This window comes from Leptodactylus fuscus, chromosome 4 (genome assembly GCF_031893055.1).
Source record: "Leptodactylus fuscus isolate aLepFus1 chromosome 4, aLepFus1.hap2, whole genome shotgun sequence".
Lineage (NCBI taxonomy): Eukaryota > Metazoa > Chordata > Amphibia > Anura > Leptodactylidae > Leptodactylus > Leptodactylus fuscus.
Window position 1 is genome coordinate 147,084,621 of NC_134268.1, and position 24,409 is coordinate 147,109,029.

General features: G+C 40.8%; 1 protein-coding gene across 2 annotated transcripts in view; it reads left to right on the forward strand.

Annotated features, from left to right (window-relative positions):
* The window catches only part of ELMO1 (engulfment and cell motility 1), a 242,510-nt gene that overhangs the window by 92,484 nt on the left and 125,617 nt on the right, over positions 1-24,409 (forward strand). For both annotated transcript variants that reach the window (XM_075271179.1, XM_075271180.1), the window contains 2 exons: positions 8,859-8,963; positions 11,504-11,612. In XM_075271179.1, the coding sequence (XP_075127280.1) occupies positions 8,859-8,963; positions 11,504-11,612 (214 nt within the window). The remainder of the gene's footprint in view (positions 1-8,858; positions 8,964-11,503; positions 11,613-24,409) is intronic.

The window sequence follows — 24,409 nt, forward strand, 5'->3', positions numbered from 1 at the left end:
CAGTTTCATATCCCCCTTTATTTTCCCCATTTCATGTCCCTCCATCTCTCCCCCAGTTTCATGTCCCCCCCCCTCCATCTGCTATCTCTGTCCTAGTATAACATTCCCCTTCCATCTCTGCCCCTAGGTTACTGAGATACACACAGACACATATACAGATAGACAGGCACATATAGACACACACATATATAGACACACACACACATATAGACACACACACATATATAGACAGACACACATATATAGACAGACACATAGACAGACAGACAGGCATAGACAGACACACATATCGACACACATATAGACAGACATATATAGACACACTCTCTCTCTCTCCACCCTGCAGCTCACCTTACATCTCTCAGTACTTTATGACACGCTCCACATCTCCATCTTCGGCCGGCACTAAGACACGCCCTCTAGACACGCCCCCTAGACACGCCTCCCTAGTCAAAGCTGTGCAGGCCGGACTGAATCAGTCAGAGGGCCGGATATGGCCCGGGGGCCGGACTTTGCCCAGGCCTGCCCTAATGGATACTAAGAACCCCTCATATTTTATGGTTCGCTAAAAATTGCATCTTTATCATAAGCCAATATATGTGTTCATGTTCCAACTTAATCTTCATAAATGTCCTCAATAGTATGTGCTAGAGAGCCTTTAAGTAGCTTGAATAACACTGGGCTGAAATATCAGTAATAATCCATGGACTGCAGTGATGGTTTTGGTATGTGGCTAACCTAGCTGCTAGGTCAGGATCACATGCTTATGGTAGAATGGCTTTTTTAATTATTGTTTCTTGTGGTAAAGGCAATTGGGTAATTCAGATGCCAAAAGCATCACTACCATCGGGTAAATGGTAGTGATGCAAGGAGGACTTTTCTTTCCACCGATTTCAATATACAACTGACGGAAACCCTGCAGACCCCATTATAGTCTATCAGGCCTGTAGCCTGCCATTTGCACACATATTCTCAGTATGTGTGACTTAAAGGATCCTATCATTAAAACATAATTTTTTCTGGTTGACACGTAGGAATAGCCTTAAGAAAGGCTATTCTTCTCCTACCTTTAGATGTCTTCTCTGTGCCCCAGTTCCGTATAAATCCCAGTTTTTGTCGGTATGCAAATGAGTTCTCTCACAGCACTGGGGGCGGGCCCCAGCGCTCAAACAGCACTGGGGGCGTCCCCAATGCTGCAAGATAACTCTCCAGTACTGCCTCCATCTTCTTCAGGAACGTTCTCTTCACGCGTCTTCTTTCGGCACAGGCTGTCAAACTTGTAGGCCTCGAGCAGAGCCAACTGCGCATGCCCACAGCCACAAGAAAAATGGCCGCGGGCTTTTTCTGTTCCAAATAGGGCCAACATCCTATATTGCATACTGCTCTACAGCAGTCAAATGGTTAACCACACAGTAAGACTATGGATTCTTAGGTCATACAATGGGAACAAGGGTTCTCGGGTATTTCCTATCCTGCAATAAAATCCAATGGACAGTTCAAAGTAAATATTATTACCAAATATGTAGAATCGTAACTTTTTTCATTATACTGCTGAATTGGTGGCACCCCTTGTGGATAAATGCTCAAATATATAAATAAAAACTACAACTTGCCTCACACAGGTCCATGAAAGTTATAGGTGCAAAAAAAGCCTGTGAACAGAAAAATTAAAAAGTTTTGGCTTTTCAGTGGCAGGGAGTGAAAAATGGAAAAGCTAAAGTAATAAATGGCTGCATTGACAGGGGTTAAAATGATGTGAAACAAGCTTAAAGGGTTTATCTGGGGACATTGTTTTACTTACCAGTCCTGGGTTATCGCAGCCATTAAACCCCTGGGGGTTCGGCCATGTCATGACTCCAAGCTCATGGGATCTGAGACAGCCTTCAACCTAAGGGTTGCTCCACCTCCAGGGCTGCTTCGTCACATCCTCCATCCTCACCTCACAGGTAATTATGCGAGATTGGAGGAGGAAGGGGCAGAGTGACCCCACAAATCTAGGTGTTTGTTTGCATCTAGCTATATTCAGACCACTACTAGAGTGGTGAACCCTATTTAGAATATATACAGTAATATGTCCAGTGATCGGCATGATAACATTGAATGTGCTTTGTCAAAGCCTTGAATGTACAAGTCTAGAATCTCCTCCCCATAGACTAATTCAGACATGACAACTCACACTACCATTGGTGTCCGCTTAGCAGTGTCTGTGGCTATTGTCCGTACAAAGTTTTAGTAACGGACACTCGCTGGTCCGTTTGCAATTTCCATTCATTTCAATGGGATTTTATCTTGTGTCCATAAGGGTGCATTCACACGGAGTAACGTGCCGCGTGATTTCAATGGGAGCCTGGATCGTATGCGCCGCGTTATTTTGCGGCTGTGATTTTGCGGCCGCAAAATAACGTGGCGCATAGGAGACTAACTCCCATTGAAATCAATGGGAGCGTATATGGCGCTCAAAATCTCACACGGCGTATACGTGCCAGGTCACCCGGCACGTTGCTCCATGTGAACTCCCCCTTAGTGTCCATTTTCAACCATGTCCGTTTTTTCAAGTGGACAAAAAAATCCTACATGCAGGACTTTTCTGTGCATTTGAAAAAACGGACAGCAAGTGCCCGTTATTTTTTTAACATTGAGGTCTGGGGAACGGATATATAACAGACTGTAACTGATAGCCATTAGTTACTGTCCGTTATTTTGTGTCCGTTTATGTTCTATGCATGCTCATAAAGCATAAACAGAAAAAAAAAAAACACAAAAAAACGGACACTAACTGATTCTAATGCCTGTTATGATACCTTCATAATGGAATCCAACGGTAGTGTGAACCCTGCCTAACTAAAATAGGACCATAAATCCTAAAATAGAGTATATATACTTTGAAGCTATGGTGACAGGATTATATCATGTTTGTTGAGAGCAGGTTGTTCAGTTCTAAACTTTATCCCGCTATTACAAATAACAGAGACTGTTTGTTTATTCTTCAGTAGTGACGAACATTGCTGCATGTGGACCTTGGAGACTCTGGCTTGGCTATGTCAAATAAAAGATGACATTCACTCGAGCTTTAGTAGAGCAGAATATGGACAGCTGTGGCTTGTGTGGCTCAGAACAGAGGATTCATCCAGACGGAAGATAATTTCTCAGATGAAGTAGTCGCAGATCCAGACTTGTTATACCACTAGAGGCTCTTTGTGTGGACAGATATCATCTAACCCTTGCTGGGCAGTTACATAGAACTTCTATAAAACAATATCTGCTCTTACTAAAACAAGGACATTTACATTCAGTATTTGTGTTCTTTAGCTTCCTAAATTCCTAATCTATTTTAGAGGCATTTGCCTCACATTTTTTTGGAGACAATTGGTGGAGATTTACCAAAAACACTTTAAAGGAAAAGTGGGATAGTTGCCCATGGTTCCATTCTTCCAGATGCCCTTCTTAGGGAATGCTGGGAATAATTCCCTGTTTCTATTGGTGTAGAAGAGTAGATTTATGTATAATATTGAAGACTGCATGGCAAAATATTCATATCTATATTTTTATTGAAATCTGATATGGAAATGTTGCCTACTTTAGATACGCATTAACCTGAAAAATATATTCCACTAGCATGCGCTGGAATGCTGCAGCATATAATACTTATTTTTATTTATTTATTATGCTTACTTGTATAGCACCATAATATTCCGCAGCGCTTTAAAGACATAGACGGTCACTGTCACATATAGGGCTGACAATCTACAGTCCCTATCAGTATGTCTTTGGCGTGTGGGAGGAAACCCACGTAAACACGGGGAGGACATACAAACTCTTTGCAGATGTTGTCCTTGGCAGGATTTGAACCCAGGACTCCAGCGCTGCAAGACTGCAGTGCTAACCACTGAGCCACAGTGCTGACAATACTTCACTATATGGTCATATTGTGCCACTTTGGATGATCGTGGTGTGTCTGCAGTGCGGTTTTGGAAATCGTGGCATGTCTTCAGTGAAGGTTTTACCGCAATGTGGGCATAGGATTCTCTAGAATCTCATCCACTTTGCCCATACTGTAAAACACTGCGATTTCTCTCGCAGCATTTCCGCCACGTGGGGCCCCGACCTAACGTATGTTTCTGTATTTTTCTGAATAAAGTAGTGTAATTCATTTATTGCAGCTTCTGCTGTATTGTCTGACCATCTTTGACATTATTTCTAATGTGATTTCTTTCTGGTGCGGTGGTTTGTAGGGAGACTGTTATTTTCCTCTTAATATAAGAGCATTTTAAAAGGCCAGTAGTAGTCATGGCTGAGAAAGCAGGAGTATTCTGCTGTGTCTAACTCTCGCTCAATACTCTGGAAATAATCATTTATCACCTTCATGAGTCTGAACTGAACTTGACTCTGTATAAACATTATCGATTTACAAATTTTACATAGACTGTTGTTCTTTGATGTGAGATCAGCAAGTTTTAAGATGGCATGCAGAACTGGATTTTATGATCTTGAAGGAACTATGCATAAACAATATATTAAGAAGAGTAGTGACGGACAGTAGTTTATCTGTTGTCCTTTCTTACAATACTTGCACATCATTGGCTGTTCCTAATCTTCAAGGATTATCTTGACAAGTACTGTATTGAAAGAATAAATTCTAATTTTTTGCAACCTTGACATTAATTATATGTTACTTTGGTGAGGTTTTTTTTTTTTTTTTTTTTTTTTTATATATTCATTTTGTCTGAAAGACCCGCTCTCAATAATAATTGTTGAGTACTCTCAGAATCTTTCCTTATCTTGTTTTCGCCTACTTAAGGGTGACCTCTTCGAGCATAGGTCTCAGTAAACTTGTCTGTCAGTATCAGCAATGGCAAATTTTGAATCCGTGTCAATGACTACCTTGTATAGCATTAAAGCAAAGATTGGTCTCTTTAAATCTCTAAATATCTGTTGTGCGACACTACATCCTTTTATAAAACATTACTGAAACAGAAGTGTTATCTCCTTTCTGTGCTCAATGTAAAAAATGTCTAAAAACTAATGTTACTAAAGTTACTAAATCGTCCTGTTGTTAAGTATAGGTTCTCTAATTTACAGCTATTCCTGAAATTAATTGGCTAATAATGCCTGTAGATCTCAGCAATTCCAGCACCTTCCCTAGAGTACAGATGCCTATGCCCGTATTACTGTAGCTTGTGAATTCAACAAGCAGGGGAGCTGTGGCAGTGGCTACTCACATAATAACTGTGTAATAAAAAATAAAAAAAAAAATTAAACGTAAAGAAAAAACACTCCGTGTGCTGAAGCCCATTCTTTAGAGCTTGACAGGATTTTCCAGGATGATAATATTGATTGCTGTGGGCTCTTCAGTAATTGCCAAGCACAGTACTGTACATCGTATACTGGCTGTGCTGAGTAGTAAAGCTCAGCTACATATCATAGTGTTGGACAGCCCCTTTAAAAATTATGCCAACACAAAGTATATGTAAAGATAATGCTAGTTTATAATTATGTATCTTGCATGCAGAACAAGTAAGGCCTGGTTCACATCTGTGTTCGGTATGCCGTTCAGGGATTCTGTTCGGGGATTCCCCGAACGGAATACTGAACATATTGACAAGCGGTCAGCAATGAAAGCACACGGACCCCATAGACTGTAATGAAGTACTTTTCTCTCCACATGACTCTCGTGCAGACACTGTGTGGAAAACACACGGTCCCCATTATCCTATCCTACTAATATTATATAGGTCAAAGTATGTGTGTTTGGATGTTTGTTCCTCAATCACACCTACACAGACGAATGGATTTGTCTGAAAATGCGCACATACATACCTTGGGTCCCGGATTGAACAATAGGCTACATAGAATTCCCGTACACCACCGCAATTCACTCCCGTGCCCGGTACTTCTCACGGTTCAATTCGCTGCAGGAACTGGCACGCTGTAGGACCTGGGATGACGTCATCCCAGCCCCTTCAGCAGCTCACCTGATTGGGTGCCGCTTCTCTATGTGGGCGGAGTTATCGTCCGATCGCCGTCCACGCCAACATGGCATCTCTGAGAGGTCCGGAGCGTCCTGCACAAGGGCCTCTACTCTGGGCCAGCGACAAGTCCATACGCTGCCCCACCTATGTGGCCTCACCACGGGACTGCAGTACTCTGCCGCGGCCGGACAGGGGGTCGCCTGTGCCACGCTCTGGAACGCCGATTTAGCCAGCTGTCCTGCAGCGTCTGCCGTCTCTGGACACTACAAGTCGGAATATCGGTGCACAGGAAGCCCAGAGTGTGGTGAGGCCGGGGCCACAGGTTGGTAGGGGGAATGGGGATACACGGTTGGCAGGGTCTGGTGGAGGGAAAAGGGGGCACAGGGTAGGTAAGACGGGGGAAGAGGGCACGGGGTAGGAGGAAGGAGTGACCACATGGGGAAGCTGGTAGGGACAAAGGGGGGTGGCGGGCGACAGGAGGGAGACCAGGTAAAGAGTTCCAGTGGGCCCACAGGGTGGGGGGCACGGGGTATGTAAGACGGGGGAAGGGGGCACGGGCTAGGAGGAAGGAGTGACCACATGGGGAAGCGGGTAGGGACAAAGGGGGGTGGCGGGCGCCAGGAGGGAGACCAGGTAAAGAGTTCCAGTGGGCCCGCAGGGTGGGGGGGCACGGGGTAGGTAAGACGGGAAGGGGGCATGGGGTAAGGGGAAAAAGGGGGCACGGAGCAGGTAACATGGGAGAAGGGAGCATGGGGTTAGGGGGGAAGTGGGCACGTTCCTGGGGGACAAAGAGGCACGGGGTAGGAGGAAGGAGTGACCACATGCGGAAGTGGGTAGGGAGAAAGGGGGGGGTGGCGGGCGCCAGGAGGGAGAGGAGGTAAACAGTTCCAGTGGGCCGCAAGGTGGGCCACGAGGGTCCATGGACCCACAGGTGTAGGAAGGGCCCGCTGCGGACGCAAGGCAAAGGAACAAGCCTGTGCACTGCTCCAGGTGGGTCCCGCAGGGGGTCAGGTTTCCACGGACGAAGTCGCGGGTAAAAGCTAGTAGTCTATGAGATCTTTTTAATCCATTCAGCATGTGAACCAGGCCTAACATTTTATAATTACTAATTTTTCAAAAAATGTTTAAAATTCACATTTTTTTATAAACCAAAAATGTAACAACCCAGGTTTACAACTTACACAAAGTACAAATACATTCATCCAAAACAATGGTTTTGAGAGTATCATCTTTCAAATTCCCCAAGATTGCAAGTTTACTTGTGTTATTTCCTGAGATATCGTCAGTTGAAAACAGCTGATATTGGCATAATTTTACATTCTCAATCCAAACTGTTTTCAACTGATATATTTTTTTCTATGACGCCAGAACCACCGATTCACTGATTCCAGATTGTAAAAGTAGCACAATATGAAAACATTTGTTGAGCACCTTCTGCAGTCACTATAAGTACTGTATATACTTTATAGCCACTCAGATTAGTAACTGTTTCAGACTAATTTAGATTACGAAGTATTTGTTACATTTTCAATGTAATAGAAGCATACAATATAAAAGATTAAATGATTTTGTACGTGAATTTTCATCATCATTTGTCTTCACTGTGGATTAACTTCGAAAATAAATTTACTAAATTGAATTATTATGCGGCAATAATAGTTTCTACAGAAGTCCAATTTAATTACAAAAAGTTACATTGGGTCATCCTTGTGTGTCTTAATTAGTTCTACAAATTTAATTAAAATCAGTATGGTTTGTAAAAAGCCAGCTAAAATTGTCTATTGAAAAAAAAAAAATTAAAAATATTGAGATGTGATCGAAATTAATATACTAGCTTTTCCTACTTTATCCCTTAAAGGTCTAACGCAAACTTAGTTTGTATTGTGCAAGTTGTATTTCTCTGAATAATGTCACCAGTGTAAACAATGGAAGTTTTCACTGCATGCACAGAATTAATACATAACATGAATAAGGGTTATTGCTAACATGCCTCATTTATTTCTTTGTTCACGTACCTACTAATAAATTTGCCGTCACTCAGGCTGCCCTTGTTAGAACATAAGTTATAGTAAAGCTTTCAGATTTCGGAGGCCACACCCCCTCCTTTAGCCTGAACCAATTACAGACAAGTTGTGTGCACAGCAGATAAATGGCCAGTGTGCCAGTATTTGGCATAAAGCCTTAAACTGTTCCTATCTGTGTCTTTATAATAATGTGTTCATAATAATGTCTGTGTGCTTTCTGTGCCAACTTGGAACAGTTCACAGATGGAATACTGAACTAGGATGCCCATTACACAGCGGACAGGCATGCTCTGAGAGAAAATCACATAAAATTCTCACTTAGATGTTAATTTCAATAGAGAAAAAATTGTACGAGAAAACACCTGCTTTATTAACGTTTAATTCTCTTTAATTAACATTTTAATTCTCTTTTCAGGACATATTTAATGAGTAGAAAGGGATCCTATTAAAATAGCTGATGCCTTGATGTGTGCCCAGCAGAGCACTTGCCACTTTTCAGCAACCTTTGTTTCTCTATTGAGAGCAATATCCTGCTTCACATTGTGCTTGTGTGTGATGCAGGGAAAATAAGGTTTTGGGGATCCTTTCAAACAGTTGTACTGGGCATCATAAAATTTAGAGAAGTGATTCTGGTGTTGTATGGAGGAGGAGATTGTCATCTTTCATATTACACCAGAGAAGTTAGATCTACCTGTTGTATTTCCAGAAAATCAGAAGTTTGAAAGGGTTAGATATGCTTTAAGATTAATCAGAAAGAACTGAAAATGACCATTTGTATTACCATTTAATTTCTAATAAGCTATCCAGGAAATATAATAAAATATCTAAATATGCACCTACTAAACATGTTGAAATTCATTTTCAGAACAATGTAAATCCTGCATTGGATTTTACCCATACCCCTCCAGGGATGCTGGCCCTTGATAACATGCTGTACTTTGCTAAACATCATCAGGATGCTTATATACGGGTAAGGATTGTTTCACCTTTTCTGCTCTAGATTTTATTAAACCACTTTTCTTCAGTTTTACATTTTTTTTATACTGTACAGTTTCTAGTGTTTGTTGTTAGTTGTCCGTTATCTTGTTTTACATGACTGCATTATAATGATTCTTTTATCTGAGTTTAGATACATTTTCTGAATTGTAGATCACACTAAGGGTCAATTCACAGAGCTGTGTTCATACTGTGACATCTCTGAGCCAAGTGTGTAAGGCTGCAGGTTTACTCTTCCATATTTCCAGCATCTTTTCAATATGAGACCATCCTTGTGTAACTCACAGCGTCATGCGTCACTTTCAGCCTTTGTCAGATAAGTGAGACCCTGAAACCCTTCTTCCACTGCGTAGTACTCCTCATCTTGACATGGGACCATTCTTGTTGGTTTTTCTGCTGTGAAAACCTAGGTATGAGCTGCCTTTTTAGTACTTGCTTTAACCTCGGTATTAAAGGGGCTCTACCAGCAAAATCATGCTGATAGAGCCCCACATATGCGTGAATAGCCTTTAAAAAGGCTATTCAGGCACCGTAAAAGTTATATTAAACTACCCCCCCCCGTTTTAAAATAAAACCCTAAAACAAATGTGATAAACTTACAGAACGTGCACGTTGGGCGGGGCATTCAGGGTGCGCCGTCTTCTTCATCCACGCCTCCTCTTCCTCCGATGTCCTCGGGTCCCGTCCTCCTCCAGTGCTCGCGAACTGACATTGCTTTAAAAAAATGGCCTGGGCGCATGCGCAGTAGCCGTAGTAGAAGCCGCATGCTACTGCGCATGCGCCCAGGCCATTTTTTTTAAGCAATGTCAGTTCGCAAGCGCCGGAGGAAGACGGGACCGGAGGACATCGGAGGAAGAGGAGGCGTGGATGAAGAAGACGGCGCACCCAGAATGCCCGCCCAGCGTGCATGTTCGGTAAGTTTATCACATTCTGTTTTAGGGTTTTATTTTAAAACGGGAGGGGGGGGGTAGTTTAATATAACTCTTACTGTGCCTGAATAGCCTTTTTAAAGGCTATTCACGCATATGTGGGGCTCTATCAGCATGATTTTGCTGATAGAGCCCCTTTAAGTGAGCCAGAGTGGTAAAAAACAGGTCCGGTCTGAACACTGCTCTCCTTATTGGCAGTCAGTATAGATGACAACGAGCAACATGAGCAGGAGAAAAGAAACTCCACAGTACCCAAACTGACTCAATCTGGTACTACACAGTGGAAAAGCAACTTATGAATATTGTGTCCATGTGCTTTTTATAGCATATATGCCAAACATAGCCTCAAGACTGAATGTGAACAGGGCCTAAATGAGCATTCAAAGAATTACACAAGAAGAGATACTAAGAGAAACTCTACTTACGTACTTAATTTGCTATCCATATATAACCAGCAGCACCGTGCTGTCACCAAAGCCCTATCTGTTTCATCAATGTAGAGGGGATAGTGTGACCCCTGCTCTGGATTGTTTCCAGAAGCCATACTTCACTTGTCTATGAACAATGCCTGATGTTGAACTGTTTTGTAAGTAATCCCTTTAGTTTGTACCCATTGAACTTGCCTGTGCAAAAATATACATGTATTACTTATTTTCCTTAACAGTAGGTGTATGCAGGTCACCTACCGCATGAAGCCAGATTTGTAGTTACCTGCATACAACATATTATTGAAGTTTTTTCACCCCAAGGTACCGGTATATTTTAAGCATTTTATCAGTAGGATTGCAATGCACAGCATTGTTCCTAAAATGCCTGGTGTGAGCAGCATATAAGAACGGAGATATACTATAATGTTTTTTTTTCCTGCTGTAACTGGCATTGAACTCCCGCAGTTACCTTTCAATCTAAGTGAAGCTTTTTGAACTGCGGAAAAGCTTAAGGGTGCATTTATAGCTGAATAGCATCAATAAAAATAGGCTACTTTCTGAGGATGACTGAGGAATGTCACATACAAAAGGTCTTTTTATAATCTAATAATAGCAAGTCTATGAACTGCACCAGAGCTTGTGTATATTTTCATTTAAAGAGGGGGGTGCAGTATATTCTGCATAAGTAATAAGGCTCCAGACACATGCATTTACCATTAACAGGATCACATGTGTACTAGGCCAACGTCTTCCATTATTTTATTTGTTCTTTTATCTTCTGTGTTTTTCCGCTTATCTCCTTTTCCACATTGCGGCAGTTATTGCTCAAAGCGAATTGTATCAGCTACGTAGACTAGCGTGAGCCTAAATCACGTAGCTGGAAGTGTTTTGCCAATTACACACACAGGCTTATACTTCATATCAGGTATGTGAGGTTATTGCATCAAAGGATTTGAGATAGAAGAGTGCTGAATAGTGTTCAGTTTCTAGAAGACTGACAGGGCAGGGACCGTTAGACTGGACTCATCTATAGTTGGCATTTGCAGGACTTGTGTGTATAGTAAGCTGTGATGTTGTGATTCAACACAGTGAGTATTATTAAGGACATCCAAAATCCAAATGTATTGGGATCCTAGTGATTGTTCTTTTGATTGCAGATCGTCCTAGAAAACAGCAGTAGAGAAGACAAGCATGAATGTCCCTTTGGTCGTAGTAGCATTGAACTTACTAAAATGCTTTGTGAAATCCTCAAAGTGGGGGAATTACGTGAGTACTCTTTCTTTTGTGTTACAGTAAATGACTTTTGATTTTGAGAACTTTTGTTTCAGAACTCTAAAACAGAAAACTAAACAGAATCCCCATTATATGTCATTGAGACTGTTTGGACACTGTTTAAGTCTATCTTTTGATGGAGATGGCATGATGGCTACCATTATTAACACAAGCACCCAGGCCTTAGGCCTGATTCACATCTGTGTTTGGCATTCCATTCAGGGAGTCCGCTTGGGGACCCCTCGAACGGAATACTGAATTCATTAAAAAGCAGTGAGCAATGAAAGCACACGGACCCCATAGACTATAATGAGGTCTGTGTGTTTTCCGCGCGGTGTCCGCACGAATGATGCTGAGAGGAAAGTAGTTCTCGAAGTACTTTTCTCTCCGCATGACTGATGCGGACACCGCACGGAAAACACACGGACCCCATTATAGTCTATGGGATCCATGTGCTTTCATTGCTCACCGCTTTTTAATGCGTTTGGTATTCTGTTCGGGGGAGGTCCCCAAGTGGACTCCCCGAACAGAATACCAAATGCAGATATGAACCAGGCCTTAGATATTTAATTAGGGACTAACATTGGGCCAAACAAGGCATCATCTTCATGCATTCAATATGTTATCATTCAGGTGAGTGTACGCCACAATATTCCTTAGACTCACCCGAGAAAACAATTCCTTGAGCTATCTGTACAAAAGATGTTCTTATTTTCTTATTTCATTGCATTATAAGTTTTGTTGTTGTTTTGCACACACAGGTCATCATGTGGTCTAATATCTGTTATTTGTCAAACAGTGCTTGTCTAGTGTCACAAAATAGCCAGCTTTATTTCCCACAGTCACTGAGTTGGAAGGGTTGGGAACGTTATAGGTAATCTCTTCTAATATGTGTAAATTATGTATTTATGTCACTTACTTATATAGCTTTCATTGAAGAAGCGTTCCGTTTTCAGGGGTTTTTTTAAGCGACACCCCCTAATTCAGCCTGCTTGTGTCCCTTCTTCTGCCTCATAATGTTTTCTCCATTAAAACACACTGCATATGCCACTTTTGCATCTGTGGGAATGAAATGCAGTGTGGAAGAGGCATGATTATGAATGTAGTCATGCGTCCCTCCATCTGCAGCCATCTTATGAATGGCAATGCCATCCAGTGGTGACAGAAGCAGGAGAAGCTAGAGGGCTCAAGTATTGGAGAAACCTGAGCACCGCTCCAATAAAGAATATATTAGTAAGTGGCATAAATACATAATTTCCATACATTAATAATGTTTGTAAAGAACTCTCCCCACCCCTTTTATATGAAGAATTTACTGTGAGGAACATAGGAACTATCTGTGTACTACTATATGTTGTTTTTGAGTAATGTTTTGATGAGTAATGTCAAAGTTGAAAGCTGTATGCAGAAGCCTATACATTCTTCCTAGTGCTAGCTGCAGGCTGCCAGAATGTGATTTATTTATTTATTTATTTATTTTTTTACTTTAAATAAGTGCTGTGAGCCTTATATTATTTCAGTTTTTATTTCTGATGCATTGGGACAACAGAAAATCAGCTGAAGTTACTTTGCAGATAGTCTTGACATATCAGAGTATTTTGAGGCTACAGTTCTTTGCAGGCCTATGTATCTTCATGGTAACAAGATACAAACTAATCCAATGATGTACAACTTTCGCCAATCTGTCCTCTTCTTGCTAACCTACTGAATGTACAATCATAAGATAACCTTAGTACACCCTTTTTGAATTTTACTAGTATAGTTTATGTACCAGGATTTAATAAAAACATCCGGTCCTTTAGAAGGTCTTTAAAGGGGTATTCCCACGTCGCATACTCACCAGTCTTCGTTGCTGTAAATTTTTCTTTCTTCCGGCTTTGTTGCGTTATTGGTGGGCGGGGTTACATATGCAAAGCCAGCGGCGAGATGCCGCTGGCCCTGCGTGCATGCTCATAGACCAGTCTAGCCTTCACAATGCGAATATAGACCCGGCATCCACCTCTCTCTATTACAGCGGATGCCGGGTCTGTATTTGCATTGTGAAGGCTAGACTGGTCTCACCATCTATGAGCGTGCACGCAGTGCCAGCGGCATCTCGCCGCTTGGCTTTGCATATATGAATACAGACCCGGCATCCGCTGTAATAGAGAGGCGGATGCCGGGGAGTGTAGACGCCTTCACAGATGCCTGCAACATCGCTATGCTCCTGCCCTGCATGAAGCCAGCAGCGGCAGAAGCGATGCTGTTATTCCGTTCCCCCCCCCCCCCCCCCGAATAGCAGCATCGCTCCTGCCGCTGCTGGCTTCATGCAGGGCAGGAGCGTAGCGATGTTGCAGGCATCTGTGCTGGCGTCTAACTGTCCCTTGGCATCCGCCTCTCTATTACAGCGGATGCCGGGTCTGTATTGGTGGCCCCTTCCCCCCAAAAGTGTAAACTACCTCCCCCCCCCCTCCAGGCTCGCTCCCGTGCACTTAGCCCCTCCTCCCTCCCCCCTCATAGCAGCAGATACATCACTTGACTTATGACCACATAAGGGATGTGTCAAAAAAAAAAAAAAATGAATATAGTGGACAAACAAAGCAGTTTTGCTGAAGCAGTGTATTTAGGAAAAGTCTTACATTCACATTAGCAAGCAGTATAGATAGGATCCTTGTGATGGGACAACCCCTTTAAAATCACTTTTATAGGCGCTGAGTTGTCTCTACATGGAGAACATGGCTATCTGCTTCAGGTTCTGTTCTCTGTACAGAGGCTGCTGGGACCAGCTGATTGACATGGCTCCCCAGTGTCAGACCCCCGCTGTTCTGATATTGATGACCTATCCTAAGTCTAGTTTATCAATATCATTTCCCTGAAAAACTCAAGATCAGCCTCTATTGCTTTCATTATTACTTCTTTAACTCTCAGGGACTGTATGGTACTGATCAATTTACGGTACCATTATATATACTGGGCTTAAACGAACAAGGGAGTGGAGGATACGTCTACTGTGGATTAATAGTGGTTCTATAACTCAAAATCGGCAACATTTCCTCAGCATAAACAGCTTACTCCTTTACATGCTTTAGAAATCATGATCCATGTATATCATATCATATATAGATAGTTTCAGATTTTTGGTGCACTTTCCACACTGAAAATGTGGTGTGATTCAGCATCACTTAATCACAAAGCAAAAGCGTTCAAAATTTTTTGAAATAGCATCTTTTTATAATAAATTACTATATAGCATCTTTTTTTATTATAGAATATTACATGGGATATTTTTTATTATAGATTACTACATAGCATTTTTTTTATTATAGATTACTGCATAGCATCTTTTTATTATAAAATACATGGCATGTTATGAGTTAAATGAGAATTGATTTGATTTTTTCTTAGATTACAAAATCCTTTTTGTGTAGATTGCATTTGCTTTAGGAAGGAGATGAACTTGTTCACAAGGTTGATAGTAGCGACAATTGTTATCATCTAGCGTCTTCAATAATAGTAGCACTGTGCTTGTGCACTTTTTGTTCATTGACTGTGTATATGAATGAATATTCAGTTTCTCCACTCGTAACATGGAGGCTCCAAAATCAATGTTATTCATATCTCTGTGCAGTCATATAATTAATATTCAGACATGTTCGTTAAAACAGCAGCTGCTTTTGTGTATTTTCTTGGGCTCTTTTTGGAAGTCAGCTGTCTGAGACTTCTGTGTTTATGTAGTATAATTACATTTTGTGTTTTCCTCATTTGTTGTGCAGTTTCTGTTTGCTATAATTATGTTGTTGTTTTTTAATATTAATTTGTACCAATTTCTTACATGTTTATTTACTTCATTATATTAAGAATATAAAGTGGCCATGTTACTGCATCTGAAGTGGTGGCCCAGAACAAAGAAAAGAGTCTGCTGTTCTCCCTAGAAACAGTGCGAAGTCTGTTCATCACCTGTGTATGGTATTGCAGCTCGGCTCCTTTCACTTAGAAAGAGCTGCAATACCTAACAAAGCTCATGTATGAAAGTAGTTCAATGTAGTTCACCTTTATTATTGCTTTCAGCAACACTCTCTGCCAAATAGGATATGCAGACGAGCTCTCTTTGTTTGAAACAAGTCACACCATTATAGCACATTTGCTTTCAATTTACAAGCAAGCAAAGATTCACAAATATGACAAATAAAACTTATTTAATAATCATCTAAAATATAATTAACCCTAATGAGTGGATGGTATGAAAACCGTAAAATAATTGGAACCCTCTGACCCGTTCGAGATGAAGGGTGTCATACTCCGCCTTTAGTGCAAGAATGTATCCAAACACAAAGGGAACCAAGGATGGGTGCAGGAGATTGACTGTATAACCCTGTCACCCAAGCATATTAACTCCCGCCCTTACAAGGGTGGTCCCAATGCTGACCCTAAAATTACTCTGTTATTATCTCCTCCTCTCCCAATGCATTTTTGCATCCAAAACACAAATGCTTCTCAAGGGATTGTTAGAAGATCACTTGAAATGACAAAGCATAGCAGAGCCTTGCCCCAAGTGTGGGTGAACTCCTGACAGTCTCACAGTGCTGTTGAGACTAATTCTATGACCAGCCTCAATAGCAGTGAAATGATTGCAGGTTCAAGCCACCAAGGGGACTAATAAAATAGATTAAAATTTTTTTTTTTTGAAAAACATAAAATTCAAATCACCCCCTTTCCCTAGATTTGAAATAAAAGTAAATAAACAGAAGAAATATAAACATATTATGCATCCCTATGTCTGAGATCATCTATTCTACAAACATATAAAAACAAATTCTGTAGCAGGGAAAAAAAATCTAACCGTTTTTTTCAACATTTCATCTTCCGTAAAAATTTTAAGAAAAAGTGATCACATTATCACACATTCTCTGTGCACGGAAATAAAAATAAAAAAAATCCAAAACATTGCAAAAATAAACCAAAAACATATTCTGTCACTGAAGTTTTTATTTTTTTAAATAAGGGGTTAAAACATAAAACAGCTATGTAAATTCGGTATTCCTGGAATCGTACCAAGCCACAGAATACAGGTGATAGGTCATTTCAACTTTATAGTGAGCGCCATAAAAATAAAGCCCATTAGAAAGTCATACAAATTCAGTTTTTCTCCATTTCCACTCCACTCCTACATATTTTCCCAGATACAGTACAACCCCAGTACATGCTGCAGAATATTATATAGTACCATTACAAGGTACAATTTTCCTGATAACATTAAGCCTTCAACTGGATTTGTGAACGAAAAAATATCAAAGTTATGGTGTTTGTAAGGCAGGGAGTCAAAAACGAGAAATGCATGCGGCAGGGCGGAGTTAAAGCCAATGTCCAATTTTTGGGTGTGCAATTTGGAGGTGTCTGCTTTATTTTGGGAGTGTCTTATTTTTTGGGGGGATGTCCAATTTTTTTGATGAAGTGCCTACTCTATCTGTTCTGCTGTATTTTTTCCCCTTTTTTTTTACCTGTTTAGCTGCCTGAACATCACTGTAGCTAGGGCTTATCTACTGAGTAGGGCTTTTATTTCAAGCATACGTTCAAAATCCTGATAAATGATGTACTGTAGTACAGGGCAACATGCACCAAGACTTTTCAATACTTTATGTAGCACACCCTTGGTCTCCTGATGAATCAAATACAGAGGAAGTGCGTAGGAACAGAATCGATAGGCAGGGAGATGCTTGTTTGTGAATTATTATCTTTTCTGTCTATCCCCGGAAAAGCTAGAGAACATATCAGCTGGGAGTGAACTTATGCTCTAATGAATATAGCAACCGCAATACTGACATGGTGGAACTTTGCATAGCAAACTGCCTGCTATAATGAATATAATGCACTAATGAATATAGTAACAGCAATGCTCATATGGTGGATTTTTGCATAGAATACTGTGTAATGTTCTAATGAATATAGCAACAGCAATATTTTTATAGTGGACCTTTGCACAGCAAATTGTCTGCTATAATGAATATAACACTTTAATATTTAAAGCAACAGCAAACAGTAATATTTATATAGTGGATTTTTGTACATCAGACTGTGTTCTATGGGGACTAATGCTCTAATGGACATATCATTAGCAGTACTTATATAGTGGACCCTTGCAGCGTAAACTGTTTGCTACCAGAGATGCAGTGAGGGAGTGTACATATCAGCTGCTCACCCCTCTGGGGCCCACATTTTCCTGTCTCTGGTGAACTGACAACATACTCAACAGCTCATATATATATGTGTGCAGCTCTGGAAAAAATTAAGAATCTACTGCAAAATTTTCAGTTTCTCTGATTTTCCTCTTCATTGGTATATTTTTGAGTAAAATGTACATTGTTCTTCTATTATATAAATTACTGACATGTCTCCGAAATTCAAAGCAAAAAATTTTGTATTTACTTGCAGCAAATGAGAAATCATCAAAATAATAAAAAAGAAGCGGCACTGTCAGACCTCAAATATTGCAAAGAAAACAAGTTCATATTCATTTAGAAGCAATGATACTAATGTTTTAACTCAGGAAGAGTTCAGAAATCAATATTTAGTGGAATAACCACGATTTTTAATCCCGGCTTTCATGCATTTTGGCATGCTTTCCACAAGTCTTTCACACTGCATTTGGGTAACCTTTTGACACTCCTGGCACAGAAATTTAAGCAGTTCTTCTTTGATGGCTTGTGACTATCCATCTTCCTCTTGATTAAATTCCAGAGGTTTTCAATAGTGTTCAGGTCTGGAGATTGGGCTGGCCATGACAGGATCTTGATGTGGTGCTCCTCCACACATTGATTGACCTAGATGTGTGGCATGGCGCATTGTCCTACTGGAAAAACCAGTCCTTAGAGTTGGGGAACATTGCCTGAGCAGAAGGAAGCCTTTCATCAATGAGATGCAAAGGAGAGCCAGGCTGAAGTTTGCCAAAGACCATAAGGATTGGACCATAGAGGACTGGAGTAAGGTCATCTCCTCTGATGAGTCTAATTTTCAGCTTTGCCCAACACCAGGTCATCTAATGGTTAGACTGAGACCTGGAGAGGCGTACAAGTCTTGCAGCCGCTGTGAAATTTGGTGGAGGATCTGTGATGATCTGGGGATGCTTGAGCAAGGCTGGAATTGGACAGGTTAATCTCCCTGAAGGACGTATGAATCAAGTTGCATACAAGGTTCTCATGGAAAAACACTTGCTTCCTTCTGCTCAGGTAATGTTCCCCAACTCTGAAGACTGGATTATCCAGCAGGACAATGCGCCATGCCACACAGCTAGGTCAATCAATGATCAATGTGTGGATGAAGGAGCACCACATCAAGACCCTGCCAGATATATATATATATATATATATATATATATATATATATATATATATATATATATCTGGCAATACACCTAACAGCCCTTGATTTTAATGATATAATTAAAAGTAGTCTGGGTGCCTATTCCTTGTTGGGGAAGTTCTTTTTGAGCAGTTTAGCATACCCTATATCACTGATAGTATGTTTACTATACCAATTACTTGCCCTACGTTAGCATATAAATGGTTTAGAAGGCGTTGGTGGATTCTAAAGTTTAGAAATTTGGCGAGACAGGACAATCTCGGACATAATCCTAATATATAGATTGGTGCTTCAGTACTTTCAACACCATTCAGTCCTTTCTGGTTATTGGTATGGTGCTGCATTATGGAGGTAATTTGTTAATTTTATTTGTATTCATAGAACCTTAGCGCACTGGGACATTCACTGATACAAACATAGTATTACATTGGAGATTCAATAGAAAGCAAGGAAAAAAAATATTACAACTAAATTTGGTGGATCATTTCCATAAGTAGTCACATTATTTTCTCCACACATCTGGTAACTTGCTCATTCAGATAATGGTTTTGCAGTCCCAAAAATGGATGCACAATCCGCTTGTATTGTTTATACATTGACACTTGAACAGCGAAGATCTCATCTGCCAATGTGGTCTGATGGGTTTCCACTGTTTTTGTGCTGAAATTGGTGAAGAGAGAAGTCCTTTGTGCAGGATTTTTCTCTCTGCTGTTTTTCAGTGGAATCTGCAGTGGAGTCTCATACTCAGATGTGAACCTACTCTGCACAGTTTTCTTAACAATACACTCTATTGGTCTGCTGACAGATCTTGCAGTATCGTTTATAAAAACGAGTCCATTGGACATATAGCAATAATGTGATCTGAAACCAGCAATGTTCTTCCACCTTGTGCAGACCAGAAAGAGAAATGCAATATAACATTTCTTTGAATAGCTGGCTTAGTTTAACATTCAAAGTGTTGACATTGCTTATTTTTTTTTCATTTCTGCACATTGAGTAGGTTGTGAAAAGTAATATTCATTTCTGACACCGACTATAACTATATTTTTGCTTTGGAGCAAACTTATGAATATAGAACGTTGCAAAAAATTTGCATACAAGTAAAATGTTGCCTCCTACCAAGCTTTTGCTTTTAATCATCTTACTCTAAAATTTGCATGTTAATCAGGAAGTTGCGAAAGTATTATGCAAATTGGGTCTAGTGCTGAATGCAATATTAATTCTACCAGCCTCAGAGCATAATTACAGGAAGCTGCTATGTAAACTAGGAAGGTGCGATTTTCATCTGATGATTTAAAGGATCATCGTTTCCTTTTACGTGAAATGTTTGCGCTCTATTGCTGAGTAAGGACAGGAGGTTTTAATGAAGTCTCTTGGGCCTTGGTATAAGGCTTTAGTAAGTTGTTGTTTAGAGTGAAAGTGGTAAACAATTGCTGCTCCGTCCTATCCATGCACTGGTTTCTATTAATAGCCAAAGGTATAAGTGCTTGTAATTGTGCAAGTATCTATAGAGATGCTGAGGCAGCACCATTCTGTAAGCTTACATCCAGCACTCACTTATGTGTTCTAGTTAATACTGCAACATAAAAAATATATTTTGTGTTCTGTTTAAATTGAAACTTAGTCACATAAGCAAAACATTTTATACAATTCCTAAGAAATATAAAGTTTTCCAATCTGTCACATAGTTTTAAGGTAAACTACTTCAGCATGGAAACACAATGATCCATGTAAGTCACACGCCGCAACCTGCACAATATCATTTCATAGATATTATAGCAACTTTTGACAAGATGCTGGCTAGCTAAAGTTCTCTAGGCATACCATTTGGATCAGAAAAGGTGTTTTTGTTTTTTTTTTCTGTAAAGAAGAATTCCGATAAAAGACTTTCCATCCCTGCATCCTCCACCTGATTGTCTATTACAGTTTGCACTTCTTTTATGCATACTAGTGTAACTTCTTACAATTCAGCTTCCTGTTTGCTTTTAATCAGACACCAATTTGATTATTACATTTTGGCTGCTTTCATTTCTGCTGTGCTTTGCTGTCAGTGCCACAATGCCTCACGATAACTTCTCATGGACAGCAGCAGAGACAGAATCATTTGTTTCTGTTGGGAGTGTGGTAACTGTGTGACAGAAGCTGTCTAATCATCAGTAGCCGTGAAGAGCCTGTCCAGGTTTGTCATAAATCAAGTTCTGGTGACAGTATGTGTGACTCTCAGGCCTGGTTCACATCTACGTTCAGTATTCCGTTCAGGGAGTCCACTTGGGGACCCCCCCCCCCAAATGGAGTACCGAACGCATTAAAAAGCATTGTGCTAAGAAACTATATGGGGTCCATGTGTTTTCCGCGTGGGGTCCGCAGGAATCTTGCGGAGAAAAAAGGTGCTGCTTACATGAATGGAATACCGAACGCAGATGTGAACCAGGCCATAGATCCCCAAAAATGTTTCACTGAATCCATATTCACACTATTGCTATTCAACAGCCCGAGTATTATCTATAGAGATAGAAGCAGCAACAAAAAAGTTCAGGTGACTGATATGTGGAAGGCATTAAAGGGGTTTCCACTTTCCGCAAATATATGTTACTATTTGTACATTGAAGTTATACAATTCTCCAGTATACTTTCCATATGAATTTCTCACAGTTATCTCTGCTCTGCTGTCATTCTTTTTTTTTTTTTTTTCCTTCAGTGGATACAAATAAGTCCACAGTCATGTAATATACAGTCCATGGTCATGTGATATACAGTCCATGGTCATGTGATATACAGTCCATGGTCATGTGATGAACATACAGGTGCACAGCTCGTGTCTGATTACTAAGCTGTGATTGTAATGAGCTATGCACCTGTGGCTTGCCCATCGCATCACATCACCATGGACTGTTTTAATTTTTTGGGGCATCTATTGGAAGTAAACAAAGAATGATAGAAAGTCTTTGGTTTTGGATAGAGTATCCCTTTAAGGCACAGGTCTCTTAATTTAGACTTTTAATTCATTCGAAGCCAACCCAGCCAACCTTTTCTTTGATCTCATATTATCGTTGATTTACTTGTATCACATGCTGTCAGTTTAGTACAGAATCTTATATCCTACTGTGCAATAGAGATTTTATTATAGACATTTATGATTGTTGTCTAGAATAAGCAGATCATAGCACTTATTTGCATGGAGAGATAATGACACATATAAAAACATTTGCATGCACGACCGTACTAAAACTTTTTTGCTCTCAGCTCCCAGCTCTCAGACTGCTGCTTATGCAGAAGTTAGCTTTTGTTTGTCACAAAACCCAGGGAAAATCAATATCTAACAGTGTGATAAGTTAGAGGATGACATAAATAGAGATCAATGAGCTATGACCATCATCAGTCCTGAGAATGCTGAGGTTATGTGACAAATGTACCAACAATTGAAACAGTTTCTGGTGATGTCAAAGAAACCATCTACTTTTAAATGGTTTTTGGCAAGTAAGGCTAGGTTCACACCAGCGCTTAAACTCCATTCGAGGTTTATGACCCCAACTTGGTCAAAAAATGACCAAAAAACTTGGAGAAAAAAAGTGCTACATGCAGTGCTTTTCTCTCTGCGTTTTTTGCCCTTTTCATGCGGAAGCCCCCCGGGCAGACCCCATTATAGTGTGAGGGGTCTTGGTGTTTCTATGGGTAATCGCATTAAGCAGATTAAGTTTCCATTCAGGGGGTCCCCAAGTGGACCCATCAAACGGAAAGCCGAACGCAGGTGTGAACCTAGTGTAAGATTCTGCTCATGCTAGTTAGGCTTGGTTTCTATTTATTTCAGGCAATCAGAATAGACCCAAAATTTTTATTTGGTAAATAAATTAAATAATTGCTCCATTTTTATTTATACAATTGAAGTGGCGTTCACACTTGCGCCACTGTCCACCCTGTGGGTTTCCATCCTTATCTCCAGAGAAACTGCATCGGGGACAGCTTGCAGGTGGTCAGTTTTAAAACCCATTTATTCGTTTTTGTGTCCATGCAAAAAAAAAAAAAAAAGCAGTTTCACCACGGAGAGGCTTTATACGGACACCGGCGGTTTGCTTTAAAAACCCATTCAATTGATTGGGTTTTAAAGCTGACCTCCAGCAAGCCGGCCCCTATGCAGTTTCTGTGGAGATTAGGATGTAAACGAGTAGGGGCACAGGTCTATACTTTATATATTGTGCTAACTCTTTTGTATGCTTTTTAAAGGGGCTCTATCAGCAAAATCATGCTGATAGAGCCCCACATATGCGTGAATAGCCTTTAAAAAGGCTATTCAGGCACCGTAAAAGTTATATTAAACTACCCCCCAGTTTTAAAATAAAACCCTAAAACAGAATGTGATAAACTTACCGAACGTGCACGCTGGGCGGGCATTCAGGGTGCGCCGTCTTCTTCATCCACGCCTCCTCTTCCCCCGATGTCCTCTGGTCCTGTCCTCCTCCAGCGCTCGCGAACTGACATTGCTTTAAAAAAAATGGCCTGGGCGCATGAGCAGTAGCATGCTGCTTCTACTATGGCTACTGCGCATGCGACCAGACCAATTTTTTTAAGCAATGTCAGTTCGCGAGCGCCGGAGGGGGACGGGACTCGAGGACATCGGAGGAAGAGGAGGCGTGGATGAAGAAGACGGCGCACCCTGAATGCCCGCCCAGCGTGCACGTTCGGTAAGTTTATCACATTCTGTTTTAGGGTTTTATTTTAAAACGGGGGTAGTTTAATATAACTTTTATGGTGCCTGAATAGCCTTTTTAAAGGCTATTCACGTATATGTGGGGCTCTATCAGCATGATTTTGCTGATAGAGCACCTTTAATACCGAGGTTAAAGCCAGTACTAAAAAGGCAGCTCATACCTAGGTTTCCCCCCCCGTTTTAAAATAATAACCTAAAAAAGAATGTGATCTACTTACGGATCATGCACCCTGGGCGGGCATTCAGGGTGTGCCTTCATCTTCATCCACACCTCTTCTTCCTCCGATGTCTTCCGGTCCCGTCCTCCGGCGCTCGCAAACGGACACTGATATAAAAAAATAGCCTGGGCGCATGCGCAGTAGCATGCAGCTTTTACTACGGCTACTGCGCATGCGCCCAGGCTATTTTTTTTTTTTATCAACGTCCGTTCGCGAGCGCCGGAGGAAGACGGGACCGGAGGACATCAGAGGAAGAAGAGGCATGGATGAAGATGAAGACACACCCTGAATGCCCGCCCAGCGTGCACGATCCGTAAGTAGATAACATCCTTTTTTAGAGTTTTATTTTAAAACGGGGGGGGGGGGGGGGGTAGTATAGTATAACTTTTTTGGTGCCTGAATAGCCTTTTTAAAGGCTATTCATGTATATGTGGGGCTCTATCAGCATGATTTTGCTGATAGAACCCCTTTAATGGTTCCAGTGATACCAGATATGTCTGTTACTTATGTTGTGTTTTGTGACGGTTATTTAA